At 33.8% G+C, this 16,458-nt stretch overlaps 1 protein-coding gene across 2 annotated transcripts in view; it reads right to left on the bottom strand.

Moving 5' to 3' along the window:
• The window catches only part of LOC110726106 (transcription initiation factor TFIID subunit 2-like), a 30,718-nt gene that overhangs the window by 12,560 nt on the left and 1,700 nt on the right, over positions 1 to 16,458 (bottom strand). For both annotated transcript variants that reach the window (XM_021905567.1, XM_021905566.1), the window contains exons 2-13: positions 14,858 to 15,200; positions 13,495 to 13,640; positions 13,338 to 13,404; positions 12,090 to 12,289; positions 11,696 to 11,849; positions 2,581 to 2,665; positions 2,411 to 2,502; positions 1,972 to 2,097; positions 1,801 to 1,854; positions 855 to 923; positions 564 to 661; positions 75 to 419 (exon numbers count right to left, since the gene is read on the bottom strand). In XM_021905567.1, the coding sequence (XP_021761259.1) occupies positions 75 to 419; positions 564 to 661; positions 855 to 923; positions 1,801 to 1,854; positions 1,972 to 2,097; positions 2,411 to 2,502; positions 2,581 to 2,665; positions 11,696 to 11,849; positions 12,090 to 12,289; positions 13,338 to 13,404; positions 13,495 to 13,640; positions 14,858 to 15,200 (1,779 nt within the window). The remainder of the gene's footprint in view (positions 1 to 74; positions 420 to 563; positions 662 to 854; positions 924 to 1,800; positions 1,855 to 1,971; positions 2,098 to 2,410; positions 2,503 to 2,580; positions 2,666 to 11,695; positions 11,850 to 12,089; positions 12,290 to 13,337; positions 13,405 to 13,494; positions 13,641 to 14,857; positions 15,201 to 16,458) is intronic.

Raw genomic sequence — 16,458 nt, 5'->3', positions numbered from 1 at the left:
AAGCATAATTATAGTCAGACAAAAATGATGACCGGTAATCTTGCCACCTTAGCAGAAATTAGTATATATAGTACCCAGAGCGTATGTCCACAGTGGTAACGGTATCACCATTGTCATCAGAGCCATCAGGTTTGGAACCCTTCTTTGGCTTTTGGAGACGTTTAGCAGCAAGCCTGGAATGACACTTAATTTCTAAAAGCTGCCAAGCATCACCAGCCATAGGTAAGAGATGGTCATGTGTACCATCAAGTTCGTGAACCTTAATCGTCATCATGCCAGGCCAGCCATTATCGCCTTCCCGATTTTCAGAATCCATGTTACTGTTTGTATTAGCAGTAATTGCACTTGGAGTAGCTGTGCACTCACGAAAAGCAGCCAATTCAACCAAATTCTTGCGTTTATTGTAAGAAAACCCCATCCTAGATAAAAAATAAATTAATAAATAAAATAAAAAATAAAAAATTGTGGCTTAGAAAGAATTAAAACAAGCATGAAAACACTAATTGTTAGGAGAATAAGAAAACTTATCGATATAAAATTTTATAGGGAAATCACATATATACCTTAAGATAGGGCAGCCGCAAGTCTCCACCCAACGATGAAAAAATTCTTTAAGAAAGGGACGTTCAAGATTACCAACCTTATTGGCAAAATGCCGGAACTGCAAACACAATTATAATCATCTTGCATTTGAAAATAACATCAATGACCATGAAAGGTGAAAGCAAAGTAAAGCACAATATAACTAAATAATAAAAAACATAAGTCATATTTCATCACAAAAGATGAGCTAGACAACTCAAGTATCTAGTGGATAGGTGATGACTATGCTTAAGAACAGTAATGCACAATACCTCCTTCGTACTAAGCGTCCTCAGTGAACGAGTAGCATCCTGAGCACGGGAAACAATAGTTCGCAAAATCTGCAATTGTAAAGCAAAATTAGACCAAGCTCTAGGGAGTTAGCAATAAATCATTTAAGAACTAATGTCTGAACTAATAAGATAAAGTAAAGGAATGAAATTTTGGAATTTACTCATTGTTTTGCTGGAAAACATGTAACTGAATTACGTCAAATTTATACCTTTGGTTTTGGGTCTTATTTGACATGTAAGTCAGGTGTTAGAGTCAGTTAGGGCTAATTTACTTTGGGCTTTGGGTCTTATTTGACAGGTCTTAATGTTATTCAAAAAGAATGGAATGTTGGAACTATAAAGTAAAGGTAACACTTAAAAATTCAGAAAAAATAAGACCTAAAGTTAACTCTTTAAATAATTCGGAGAACAGATATAAAAGAACTAAAATCATTTCCATGTATTTTTTTTAGTATGTATGTAATTAGTACTAAGCATAAGGATATGAAAACAAAAATTCTCCGACAAATCATTGTGATTTGGGCCTAAATGGATGGGCTGGATTTATTAGCTAACTTAGTGCTCGGAGCAATTATTAGACTACCAGTCCCTGTTTCTAAACTAATAACTTACGGAAGACTGACCACAACATGGCAATATAATACTCTTCAGAAAGATTGTTCCAGACCAGCAATCTACAAGATGCAGTGGCAGCCACTTCATCTGTGACATGTGACCTCATAGAACACAAGTCCATACATGCAATAGTAACAGCAACATAACAAATCAAAAAAAGAGCAAACATGCATTGCTTCAACAGTCAGTATATAGACCAGAAACTATTACACTGCTGGAATAGGTTGTTCAAAACTGGGGCTAAGATCTATAATAACATCCAGATATAGAATACCAGAAGACCCATAGACATATAAGAGCAGTGTCTTACCCCTTTAAACAAATCTGGACCCATCTGCTTTTCCAACATTTGGAGGATAGCCACCTATTAACAAAAAATATATAAATAATTTACATAAGAAATGTACAACAGCATATATGCAAAATAACCTAATAGGTCCAATCTAATCAGGTACACGTATAAACTATTAAGCTCACTTACAGATTTCCATGAACGAATTCTTCCATAAAGACCAACTGACTGGGTACCATAAAGATCTTTCGGAGAGCTAGAGGGACTCAAAGTTGTTGCCCCACTATCATCAGCCTTGCAAACAGCACAATTTGCCTGTATTTACAGAAAAGTACCAAACTTCACATCAATAAGCAGGCATATGTAGCTTTAATACAGATATACCTGACAGATAAATATGATGAATGCTGAAAAAACATTTAAGCTATCATTGTACTCAGCTTCTAGACGGTCTCAAGGTCCACCAAATAACTCTTAGAGAGACTAGCAGAACTCCAAATACAGAAATGGAGTAGATGTTATCCACAAAAAAATATAAACTCCATAATTTGATTAGAATATAAATACTCTGGTGGAAGTGTGAAACAGAGATGAAAACCAAAATAAAGAGTTCTACAGTAGCACTAACCTTATACCGTCTGTAGCGTGCTTCATTATTTCCCAGAAATTCTTTAATATATGTATCAGTTAGGAAACCAGCAAGGCCCTCAACCAACCACTCTGCCAGCACAACAAAAAACATGCCAAAAATAAGGACCCATTTAAGCAGACTAATGATTTTATATCTAAGCTACCTACCATCATTTGGTGTCTCAGGAGTTATATATACCCCAAACCACTGTCTTGCAAGGGCATGAGCAAGCTTGATCCTTGTGTCTATGGTCTGCATGATTTAAATAACACATCAAGACGGAAATATGAGAGTGTGGAGGTGTGTTCCAGATACAGACATTTCAAACTATGCTACAAAAAAGTAAATTAATCAGCTACAAGGCGTTCTTCGAGCAAGATTACAGAACATAATATTAACTGGCATGGAAAGCCATAGATAACGTGGATCTCCATCAGATACATTACTTTGTATTATAAACTTCACATAGCTTACTCAAATGCCCCACCCCTTGACACTATTAATATAAACAAATAAATAAATAAACATACATGAAATCAACGAATATTAGCACTCTGAGGCCTTTGCAGCCAGAAATGACAGATTAGAAAATTCCGCTTCATCATTAAATTCTAGAAGTAATTCTTTTACAATACACTTGAGCATATCTAACTTGTTATATGCAGAAAATATAAGTTCTCAAAATCTGTAGCAGACATCATATGAGTTTAAAGTTTAATATAGAATATCATGGAGAGAGTTAATAACATAAACTATGGAATGACGTTTCTCAAAAGTCGGAATAAATGGCTGAAAATCCATTATTGATACTTTACATAGCTCAAGGACTTGATTTAAGTCCATTAAATTACATTATAAAGCATATCAATATCTATGATAATTTTATTCTAAATGGACTTTTGATCTATTTAACAACCAGTAATCTAGGCCCTACACACTTCACCTGATTTGTACTAGCATGAAATTATATCCTGACTAAATTTGACTTGAAAAAACAAAACAGCGTTTACTCATGCAGAAGTGCTTTGGAACTAAAAAAAAACACAGGTTTTACCGCATAAATCTCTTATAAATTGAAGAGAAGGGGTTTGTGCAATTGTTAGATGAATTTTTTGAAAAAAGTTGTTGAGATGCATAAGCTTATGATTACGGGCACACACATATACAAGCAGGACAAAATACAAGAGATACTTGCACACTAAAAATAATCACTACTGGAAAAAGGTCTATTTACATCCAAAATTCACAACCATCAAGTTTTTCGTCACAATAAATCAGTATCAATGTCGAGTTTATTAATTGGTCGTGAATAGTATAGTTATTTATGACCATTTGGAAATATCGTTGTACTTTGTCAATATACTCGTCGCCAAAAATACCAAAATTTTGCCAAAAGTAAGGCGGGATTGGCGGGATTCTTCCCGGGTTTGCAATAACAATTACAACCATATCAAAATAAAGTACAGCTAGTTAGTGGTTGTGTTTATTAAATAAAACTTTATTTTTTTTTAACTAAATGCCTGAAATGACAATACAACTTCGATTAAAAATAAAAATAAAAGTTGAAAATGTAAAGAAAAGTTAGGAAACCCTTTGTTTCCTTTGTCATTACATCATCGTCACTTTTTCATTCTCTCTCTTCAAAGTATGATAGTAGTCAAAAGTGATTCTACTTGTTGAGATTGTATTTTCCTTACTTATCTTAAATTTGTTTAGTATTTTAGTAGATTTATACTCCAAAGGTACAAATTTTGGATATAATTTGATCAATTGTTCCAAGTTCCTAAGTGTTGAATTGCGATTGTCGTGTAAAAATCTGTAGAGGTAAGCCTAATTTTTCATTTATTTTCTTTTAATCATCTTTATGTGGGTTTAATTTTTTATTTATTTTTCTGTTTTCATTTCTCAGATTTGATTTTTTATATGGGTTTAACTGCTTTTTTTGGGCGATATAATCTAGAGTATATAATGAGTTAGTCAAATTTATCATTGTTTTGGGTTTTGTTTTAGAAATTAGCAGTAGAGATGGGAGATTGGGGTTTTTATAGTGAGAATTTTAGAAAAGAAAGTAAAATTGAATAAAATAAAGGTTTGAGGAAACCAAAAATTACTTCCTTTGTTAAATACTCCCTCCGTCCCCTTTTGATAGTCCCTTATGGACATTTTTCACGGGAATTAATAAACACAAGAAAAAATAGTTAAAGTACATTGAAAAAGTAAATTGACATTGGGTATGTAAAAAAATAGAGAGAGAAAGTGATAAAAGTACAAGGGAAAACAAAATTTACATGAGAAAGTTAAATTTGCACAAATATTATTGCAAATTAGAGGGAATTTTGGTAAAAAATTAATATTAATAGTTGTTACAAAAAAGGCAAATGGGGTGAATATTTTGGGACTAAAATTTGACCATAAGGGACTATCAAAAGGGGACGGAGAGAGTATAATTTTGACTTAATTCAACCAATTATGTTTTGTAGTGGGAAGAACAAAGAATAAAATATTAGTAGGAACCGAGTATATGTGATATGACGTCTTTTAAGAAAAATTATGTTTTATAACAAGAATAGGTATCTACATACCTTCAAAATAAGCAAAATTGGATGAATGTCTTTAGAGCTTAACTTTTACTTGTCTTCTCTATATGTTATTATGTAGTAAAGTAAGAGAGTTGTTCTGTTTCGTTCTATGTAATTTATATGTAGGCCATACTTTTATACGAAGTATGAGTGATCCCATATAGTGGGTCTTACAATCTAATCATACATTTTAATAATTCACCAAATTCCTGTTTCTATTTTAAGATAGTATGTAAAGGCTATTATACCCTCACTTCTTTAACTATATTTATTGTACTTCCTAAATTACCCTTGAATATTGCACATGCCATGTACTTTTTTCCACTTTCTCTCTCTAACTTTTGTCTATAATTGCACTTTTGAAAATTGCAGCTATTTAAAATTCATATTTTGCAAATTGCAGCCATTTAAATTTTTTTTTTGCAAATTGCAGCCCAAAAGTTCGTATAAATTGTAAATTGCAGCCTGATTTAATTTTTTCATCGGTTTACATGTTAAAAAATCTTCGGTTAAGGTTTTAGGGGTCATTTTAGCCCTTAGGAGCCCGAATTGAGCTTGGAATTAGCAAAAAAAAAATAACGTAAGTGTCTCATATTTACAGTTTTCCACAAATCGGTACATTTCTGTTACGCAAAACAAGATAGACGCGTTATTTTTTTTGTTGATTCCGAGCTCAATTCGGACCCCTAAGGGCTAAAATGGCCTCTAAAACCATAATCGAAGATTTTTCTAACTTGTAAACCGATGAAAAAGTTGAATCGGGTTGCAATTTACAATTTATATGAACTTTTGGGCAGTAATTTGCAAAAAAAAAAAAATTTAAATGGCTGCAATTTGCAAAATACGAACGTTAAATTGCTGCAATTTGCAAATTTTCCTATTATTAATGTACTCATATACTTTCTCTTCCTATTTCTTAAATTTCGTGAAAAAACACAAACAGGAGCTACGTTATGGGACAAAGGGAATACATTTTTCTTCTCATCTTCTATTATCTGCAAAATATGATTGAACCATGCCAAATTATGCCATTCAACAGTAACTAGATTTCGTAATTGAACAAATTTGACTTTAGGTGTGATACTGTTTTTGTCTTTAATTTTGTGGGACTTTGTTAGCTACTCTGTTCTAAATTTTATTAGCATGTGAGGTTAAGTTTTTTGCCTTTTTATCAATATTTTGTCAGATTTCCCTATATACCACATTCCATGCCTTTTTTTTAACCTTTTTGTCTATACTTATCTATTGTTGTTTTTCTTTTTGAACTTGAAACTTGAAGTGATAAATAGTACTAATATAAAAAGTTGCATCGACTTTGTTTATGTTATGTGCACTTTGATAAAAAAAGATTAATACTTCGTACATGACATGCTAAATATTTTACTAATACTGTTTCATGTCAGGTTTCTTCCATCATTATCTATATGTTATAACAATACATGCATGCTTTATAGTCTTCGATCAAGTGCATAAAAATCATTAAAACATTAGTTGTCATTTTAATAGTTATACAATGTTTGATTGTCCATCCTAAATATTACATGGGTTTCAATGAATTGCAGGAGATAATAGATATTATTGGAACAACTTTTGAAGGCTAGACAATGATCAACATGCTCATTGAATCTTCTAATTTGTCGATTGATCAAATCCACTAATTTTAGTTAGATCAATACTTTTGAAAAATTCCAATTTTAGTTTAACACCATAAAAAATAAAAATAAAAATAAAAAAATAACACCACCAAAAAATTTTAAAAATTGGCTTTTACCGCCACATAACTGATTCATGGATAGAATCCCTTAGAAGAGCTCACCATACCTACGTGTCAGCATATAACTGGTCCAAAATTTAAAAAACAAAAAAACTAAAACTACCCCAGCCACCCCACCCCCACCGTCAAGCTCCACCGCTCCGTCCCCTTAACAGCCCCATTTCCAGCCCTAGACACTGGGAAATCCCTTCCCTTCCTTTTCCTCTCCCCAAAACCAGCAGCCTATGTTCACCGGACTCGGCTGAAATCCCGAAGTGTCCGTGTCGACACGACACGATACGGACACGAACACGAAATTCATGCCATATTCGGGTATTTGAACTCGGACACTTCTGAGAGGGGGGAAGGGGAAAAACCATAGTATAAAAACTCCACATTTTCGACCGATAGACAACTTAAACCCAAAAAACAGCTTGAATTCGTGGGAGTTTTGTGGGACTCTATTGTTGCCGACGTGTAGCAACCACATGAATGCATGATGAAGAAATAGAGAGTGAAAGAAGAGAGCGAAAGACTGAGGAGTGAGGGCTGATAAAGTGATAAGAATGAGGTTTTGTGGTAAGTGGGAGTGTGGGACAGCTGTATTGATAAAGCAAAAGGGTGGACAGCTGTGTGATGCTCTTTATTTTGGTTGTATTTTATTTTTTAACCACTCAACCTCTTTTTTTACTTTTAATATTTTGATTTGATAGAAAGTTGTAGTTACTGACTAGTGACTATATTTATTAGTTTTTTAACCACTCAACCTCTTCACTTTTTTTACTTATAATATTTTTTTTTCACAAAATGAAAGTGTCGTGTCCCCACACCCGTGTCTATATATAAGACAAAGTCCCTGTGTCCTAAAATTTTGGAAATTGACGAATTGGACACTCGGACACGGACGTAGCCGAGACCATGTAACATAGCCGAGTCCATGTAACATAGCCGGCAGCCCTCCCCCAAAGCCCACGACCCCATAAAAATGGCCACCGAAAACGGCTGCAAGTGGTCGAAATCGGCCGAATTAGAGCAGAAATGGTTGATTCCGACCATAAAACGGTCGATTTCAACCGTAAGTGGCCGTTTTGTGGTTATTTAAAAATTGAACGGCCCAAAATTGTGGAAGTTGGGGTGTGATGCTTGGTTTCTGGGAGGGGAAAAGGGAAGGAGGGGGTTTTTCGATGGCTTTGACTTGGAAACGGGGGGGTATTGGTGGGGTTTTGGTGGCGCCGCGGGGCTGGGGTGGCTAGGTTAGTTTTAGGGTTTTTGTTTTTTGTTTTTTTTTTAATTTTTAATTTTTCTTTTTTTTTAAACTAATAATATAGCAACACCTGGCACAATGGACCCCACTTAACGGATATTTTGATGGAAATTGGAAAGTGATGGTAATATCCAATTTGGTGAACATTTTACGGTGTTAAAATAAATTTTTTTTTGTAGTGTTAAAAACCATTTTTGTATTTTGTTAAGGTGTTAAAAATCAAAATTTCCTTAAAATTTATATATAAAAAAATGCGACCACAAAAGTGGATGTTAAAATTGTAACAACAAAGGGGTGATCTTGTGTTGTCGATGAGGAAAATGACAAGAAATCTGGTCGTAATTATAAAATTTATTCGTCGTAAGTAATTAACATTAAATTATCAGAAACAATAATTACGACAAGTAATCTAATCGTGAATGTGTACAATGACGACAAGTTTTGTACCTGGTCACAAAAACTTAATTACGACGAGTCTTCTAAACTAGTTGTCAACTTTTCACAACCAAGCCTATAGCGACAACGGATGACCATGAGTTTCTCGTTATAAAAGCCCTTTTACGACCAAATTAAGCTCATTTGCAACAGGAAAACTCGTAGATAAGCTATTTTCTAGTAGTGAATACATTGCTCACATATGACGCATGTAATGTAAATATACATGTATCAACGTATGTATAATATGTAAACAGTAAAAAATAGCCTATAATCATGACCATGGAGCATAACATTTAAGATAAATTTCATCACCACAAATCCATAGAAGTCATGATTTATCATTAGTGGGATTTAATCATTTTCCAAATGTTTAGTTCCAATTCACCTATTAATTCCTTAATATCTTATATGCTTCCTCCATTTCTTTGATATTGCAATGTGTAACTCTATAGGAAAATAAGAAATTTCAAAGATATTGCAACATTCCCATTATAGGAAAACAAATTTATTCTCTTACACTACAATTACAAATATACTCATACTTTCTAATCATGACCATGGAGCATAACATTTAAGATAAATTTCATCACAACAAATCCATAGAAGTCATGATTTATCATTAGTGGGATTTAATCATTTTCCAAATGTTTAGTTCCAATTCACCTATTAATTCCTTAATATCTTATATACTTCCTCCATTTCTTTGATATTGCAACGTGTAACTCTATAGGAAAATAAGAAATTTCAAAGATATTGCAACATTCCTATTATAGGAAAACAAATTTATTCTCTTACACTACAATTACAAATATACTCATACTTTCTAATATTTTTTGTTTTACTTAATGTTTGCAATCAAATGGACAAGTATGAAACATTACCCCTCTCTCTTCCTTTTTAATCTTGTCCACTCCCTTCATGTTACAATATTATTTTCAAAAATTTTATCAAGTTTTTTCATATGTCACTTGTCGGTGCACATGTTTGACAATTTATATATCTAATTACATATTAGTTAAAGGAAAATTTGCAAGTTATAGCCATTTAAAATTAATATTTTGCAAATTGCAGCCATTTTTAAAAAAAAATGCAAATTGCAACCCAAAAGTTGTTATAAATTGTAAATTGCAACTTAATTCAATTTTTCTATCGGTTAACAAGTCGAAAAATGTTCGGTTAAGATTTTAGCGGCCATTTTAGTCCTTAAAGATACAAATTGAGCTCGGAATTGACAAAAAATTAACATAAGTGCCTCGTTTTTACAGCAAAAAATAGTTGCATACAAATCAATACATTTTTGTTACGCAAAACGTAGCACTTACGTTATTTTGTTGCTAATTCCGAGCTCAATTCGGACCCTTAGTTCTAAAATGGCCCCTAAATCCTTAACCAAATATTTTTCGACACACAATCGATGAAAAAGTTAAATTGGGTTGCAATTACTATTTATAAGAATTTTGTGCTGCAACTTGCAATTTTTTTAAAAAAAAAAGGGGCTGCAATTTACAAAATACAAACTTTAAATGGTTGTAATTTGCAAATTTTTCTTAGTTAAATGGAAAAATTGACAAGAATAAGCCCAACTTTGGATTATTTTTTAATAATCCGAAATTTATATGAATTTGCTTTCAATAGTCCCAAGTGACTGGTAACTTGTTGAAAAGTAATTACACATGTAATTACATGATTGGTTAAAAAATTATTAGTACAAATTAACAATTAACTATATATTTTAAAACTAACTACTTTGAAATAATTAAAAATTAATTATTTTAAAAACAATTTTATGATTCACCTTCCCTCCCTCCACCTCCACCAGCGCTCGCCACAACCCAACAACCCAACCCAGCCGACCCAGCCCCAATGTCGCCTTGAATCCTCCCGCTAGTGTCCCCGCTCACCGCTGCGACACTTTACTGCAACCGCAAACCCTTTTTGCAACTAATTAACTCCAACTCGCAACCCCTTCTATAACCACGAAACCGAAAAGGGCTGGGGTAAGGCTGAGGGTTCGTAGTCGGCAAGGTGAGGTTTGCGGGTGGGTTCTTTAGTTGATGGAGAACTGGCGAAGTGGATTCGAGGAAGGGGATCGGTAGGGGTGTAGGGATGGGAAGAAGGGAAAAGAGTTGGTGTCGTCGGTCTGGACGACGGCCTGGCTAAAAGGTGACCTCGCTGGGTGGCGGTGCAAGTTTAAGTTAATTAATTAATTTTTTTTATTATTTTTCTTAACTAAATTCTTAAATTTGTTTTAATTTTTTAATATTTAAATTTTGAATTTTAATTTTTTTTTTTTATCAAATCATATGCTGACACGTGTAAAAAAACTTCTTATAACAAGTTGGATCTCTGATTGGGACTATTGAAAGGAAATTCATTGGGAATATTTTGGGCAAATGAGGCAAAGTTGAGATTATTTTTGTCAATTTTTCCTACTTATAAAATCGTAAAAGTTATGATATTTTTAAAAATCTAATTGACACAAATCAAACAAAACCTACGTGACTATATTTATTTTGAAATGAAAACTTTGTAAGAAACCATCTTTTAAATATTTGATTATGCTTAAAAAACACCTTTAAAAAAAATGTTGTAAAAAAACACCTAACTCAAAAAAATTTTGTTGTAAATTGCCACCAGAACAAATAACAATTGAATCATTTATAGTCAAAGCTCATATTCCTGCAGTAGGTGGTGAATTACAACAAAAAAATAAGGATTCGAACCCTTAACCTGTTGTTTTGAAACTGATCTATCTCAAGCCACCGGAGTTAAAATCGGTGGTCTTTACAACATGTTTTTTTCAAGATGGTTTTTCACAAAAACAAGGATTTAAAAGGTGGTTTTTGACATAAATTCCTTTTTTATACATACTGGCAATAATCTAGAAGATTGCCTCAAAGTGTAAATAGTTTGAAGATTCCAAAATAAAACAAAAGGAGCAAGACTAGTAAAAATTTCTACTTGTAATTTAGAGAGCAAGTTGAAGTGTTAAACCCTTTCCCAAGGTGGTGGGTTTTTCGCACATACTTCGGTTTTTTTACTAGTGAGTGGATGGTGATTTTCCCTATAGGCCTTACTATGTATAATTAGTGCTGTCAAATTTATCTCTTCTTTTATTTTTATTCAAATTCTTATAAAACAGACACAAAATAGATGTACAAAGTCTACTAACAACCAAAATAAGACAAGTCAATAGTACCGAGAACATACAAATTTCTGCATATGAACCATATGAGTGAGCGGCTGACCTGATCTATAACCTTCTCATCAAAAAGGATTTGAGAGCTAAAGATACTCATTGAAGCTCCCAAAGTCACAGAGGATATTACCATCTCTGGAGCTATAAACACTTGCTTATATGACCCAAATGGAAATGGACATTTGAGGTAAATCTCATAATGTCTGCCAAAACAAAGGAGAAGAAATAGCGTTACAGAGAATAAAATGAAAAAACATAAGGTGTCTTTTCAAAACAAGCTCATTGACCTGGGGAAATAAGAGAGGGAAAAACAACAAAGTAGTTGGACTTAAAATTAGGCAATGTCTTTTCCGCAGATAAGGGTTGGGGCAGGGACAGCAAGCTGTTTACAATTTTTTACTTTTATTTTAATAACAACTTTGTACAAGCATTTGTTGACTTACCTGAACGCACTCTGAAAATATCCCACAGTGTTTTGAAGTTTTAATACATTTCCCGGCAAACACATGTGTGAAAGAAGGCTATTATGATAGTCTGGAAGAATCTGAAATGGTGCTATTGCCAAAGATATCCACTGTGCAGAGACTGGGACATCCAACTTATATACAAACGTTTTACGAGGAGGATCATCCTTGCTTAAAACCTACATCCAATTTAATAGTATTTATCAAATTTGAAAACCAGCATCAGGAGGTCAAGCATAAAAATCAACAGCATAAGATAAGCAAAAACGGTCTGGATTGCCACAAATCAAATGGTTGTAAATCAACAACAGGCGAGCAGAATACTTCTGTTGGGTATTCTGCTGTGTAACCAATCTTGCCAAAATGTAATTCACTCAACAGATCACATGATGAAATTCAAAATGTATACACCCTTAGAAGCTTCATATTTTCATTGCTCATCTAATTTGAATTGATAAAGCACCGCAGGCCAGTTTTTAGAGAAATAAATAAATCAGCAACCCGGCAAGCATAAAAGAAACAATTACAAAAAATTATCTAGTTCATTACATCTCTTCTTACTTACATCATGTGATGATAACATTTTATAAATCAAAAAAAATATTTTTTTCCAAATGGAATTTATCTACACTGAGAATATGAAGCAGATATTTCATATACAAGGAGCTATGACATTAAGTATCAATTAAGAATCAATAAAGGCGAATATTTTTAGAAAAAAGAATGTTGATAAAAAATTTTAGGGCAATACCAAATTAAGAGGACAAGTTGTACTCTACAGAAAATCCAAACAGAAAAGTGTGCTAATTACACCAAGTACCACTTCAGCCTACTAGTGGAATGCCGAAGCCAATTACCCTTTTAAGGAAATGTGCTTGGACATGGAAGATCCTGAAACCAAGAGCACCCTACAACCTATAGAGACCACAAATATAACTCTCTAAGCCTCTAAAGAGACAGAGAGAATTAAAAAGGAATGGTATGCAGACAAAACTTCATAAGAGTAAAACGCACCCCCTTCCACCCCATCAATCCTCATAAATATTCTATCCATCATTGGGTCCTCAAATAATCCTTTTTTAGAGGATAACATACACAACATGATAAAAGGTCTCCCAAAATGCCACAGAAACAGAGCATAACAGTAACAGGCATCAAAATTTGCAGCATACTGCAGAAAACATACGAAACACATAAAAATTCAACAAAAGGTTCTCAATGTCATACCTGATAAAGTAACCTTCCATTGCTAACAGCAACAAAGTTATGAGGAACAGTAAACTCTAGATCATAGCTGGGGTAAGAATATAAATAAATAGCATTAGTATAATCTGCTCCTGTAAAACGTGAGCATTGTAAACTGTAAACAGATTCAGACAGTTACCAGCAGCATTGTAAACTGTCGTCCATACAAGGAAACCAGCAGTGTGCACGTCTTATCTGGCTATTAGTATGTAATACACTATCATTAAAGTGCATTCCTGCTTCTGCCTTCTCCACCCAGTAGTCAATTCTAATCAACCTTACATTCTGCACCCAACATTAACCTACATGAGAGATCAGAAATACACACCTCATTATATGACAGCTTGTGCCAGAACAAACCTATAGACTATGAAGTATAAACCAATAAGTTGAAATATGCCATACAGAGAAATAGTTCAATACTATTGACCAGATAAACAGAATCGTTCAAGAGAAGACGTTTATGACATGAGTGCGCTTTGGGGATCGAGGAAAATATGGTGTTGGATAAAGCGGAGTGGAGGGAGAAAATTCGCGTCAACCGCAAGTCATGATTATACATTTTTTAAAGAAAAATTATCTTAGTATGTACTTAAAAAAAAAAATTATCCCACTACTGTTTATGAACTATATTGATTTTCTTTGCTAAAGTTTTCTCAAATTATGTTTTTATACTCCAACATTTTAACCACTTCTTTAAAACTTTCTTGAATTTTGTTCTCAGTTCTTTTTTAAAACTCCATCAATCTTTCTTGGATGCTCTTTTTTTCTCACTTCACTTGCCTTTTTTCAAACTCTATCAACTGATTATCTTGTTATGTCCCTTTCTTTATATCGTACGGTTCCTTATGACGATTCATGTTAGCCAACCCCGAATCACCTAGGGCTTTGTTGTTTTGTTTTTGTTGTTGTTGTTGTTCAAGAGAATATGTATAAGTTACCATTTCAAGAAGTTGACAATTTAACACTATTTTTTGGCTCAATGAAAGGTTTAGAGGTATGATAATCAATTGATTTTTTCAGGAAGTCAACCACTTAACACTGTTTTCTGATCAATTTAATGGAAGAGAATGCTGGGTCTTTGGTTGTCTATTGACATTTCTTTGTGGGAGAAGGTAGCACTTCCCTGCTTTTAAAAAGTTACACCTAATTCGAGATATGGTTGCTCAATTTTAGTGTTCCCAGTTCCTCTTATAACAATATTATAAGCAAAACAAATGAGAGATAGGAAAATAGATCATCATAACAATCACAATAACAGCAAATTTCATTACCTCACTATGCTGCAACCTCAGGTTCTATTTAACTTTTCCTCTTTTTCTTTTCTTTTTTAAAAAAAAGAATATATTTATTGGTGTGAATGTGGGGGAAGGGGGTGTAAATCTCAGTTCAAAATTGCATGACGAAACAGTGAACCAGCTTACATAAGACATTGAGCGTCCAGTACATACAGGCAATTTCACAGAGCAAAACTCATCTAAATCACAACATAAAAATATAACCTGCTTCACTTCGCCGTTTGATTGGCCCCCATTTTCTAGGCCATCTAGGATCAGTTGTCCCTCCTGTTGGTTCCTTGTGTCAATTGACTTTCGGCAAAGGATCAGCAGGTTCGGAACTAATTCCCTTTCCAAGGCTGATATGTAAGTCACACCAGCAGCATCCGCGGCAGAACTGACAGATGACACAGAACACCACCTATTCTCAATTTCTACAGGTTGATAGTGAGGGAAAACGTCAAACTCTGCTGGCTCACCATCCACAGAAACTCTCTCGATCTCCAAATTCTCAGCATGCAAGCCAATAATTCCACTATCAGGGACAGCGATCTCCAACTCGGTGTAACTATAATTAGAAGAAGCAAATACAAATGTCGCGAAATAAATATAAACTCTCTTGAGCAGACAAAACAGAACTCTCCCCATTCAAAAAAAGACATTGCACATATGGAACATCTTACAGGGTTACAACGTGTAAGTTACTAGTACAATCAGTATAGTTGTATCACCATTATGTTCAAATATGACTTATTACATACTCCATAATTAACTAATATGGAAGATCGGGGGGCAGGGGGTATCAACCCAAATAATCCTTAAGAAGTAGGATAAAAGGAAATCTCTTAACCGGGGATGTGTGTGTGTGTGTGTGTGCGCACGCGTGTGTGTGTGTGTGCACGCGCGTGTGTGTGTGTGTGAACCCAAATACTCCTTAAGAAGCACATAGGATAAAAGGAAACTGCTATTTAAGATACTAATTGTCACAAATCTCGTACACATTTAATCTGTTAACAGCCCTTAAAAAAACTGAGCATTAGCTAACCCAAATACCCCTTAAGAAGTAGATAAGATAAAAGGAAAATGCTATTTAAGATACTCATTATCTCATCTCCTACATATTTCTTCTCTTACTGAACTAAAAAAAATGAGCATTAGCTTTAAAAAAACAGAAATACAGACCACCTCATAACTGTAAGGCAACCAAAGTGCTAGTCAACGACCTCATCGTCAATAAATAAGGAGCAGCAAACATGGAGATTTTGAAAAATAAGGTGGCCTAGAGGGATCAATAAATGAAAGGCCAATAACAATGAGAAGATGGCACATGTTTTACATAGTTGAAAAAAGTAGAGAGGAAAATTGGATGGGCCTATATAGGGCCTGGAGTTCAAATAAAAGTAGAGAGAAAAAAACTTCCCCAAAAAAATAAAAATGGATCAACTGATTTGAAACATCCAATATAGTGAAATGGGGAAAGTAATTTGAGGCAAAAGGGAGTATTTTCTCATAATAATACATAACATAAATATTGTCCATCTAGTCAAAATTCATAATATTATAGGCCATAACCCCCTACCCCCCCCCCCTCCCCTAAAAGCTCTTTGCTAGAAGGCCATAAAACCACTATAAAGAACTTCAAACACATACTTCCTGTGCTCCTTTAATATTCCAAGTTTACTTCATTAAAAAGTTTCAAAAATATTACAACAAACCCATTTCAGGAAAAACAAAATCTCCTTTCATATTACAAATATTCAATATACCCCTGCTAATGCTTGTTGCTTTAATTAATGTTAGCAATCCTATGGACAAGTTTGTGATTT

Source organism: Chenopodium quinoa, unplaced genomic scaffold, assembly GCF_001683475.1.
Source record: "Chenopodium quinoa cultivar QQ74 unplaced genomic scaffold, ASM168347v1, whole genome shotgun sequence".
NCBI classification, from domain to species: domain Eukaryota; kingdom Viridiplantae; phylum Streptophyta; class Magnoliopsida; order Caryophyllales; family Amaranthaceae; genus Chenopodium; species Chenopodium quinoa.
The sequence above is the reverse complement of the archived record's forward strand: the minus strand, read 5'-3'. Positions and strand labels throughout refer to the sequence as shown.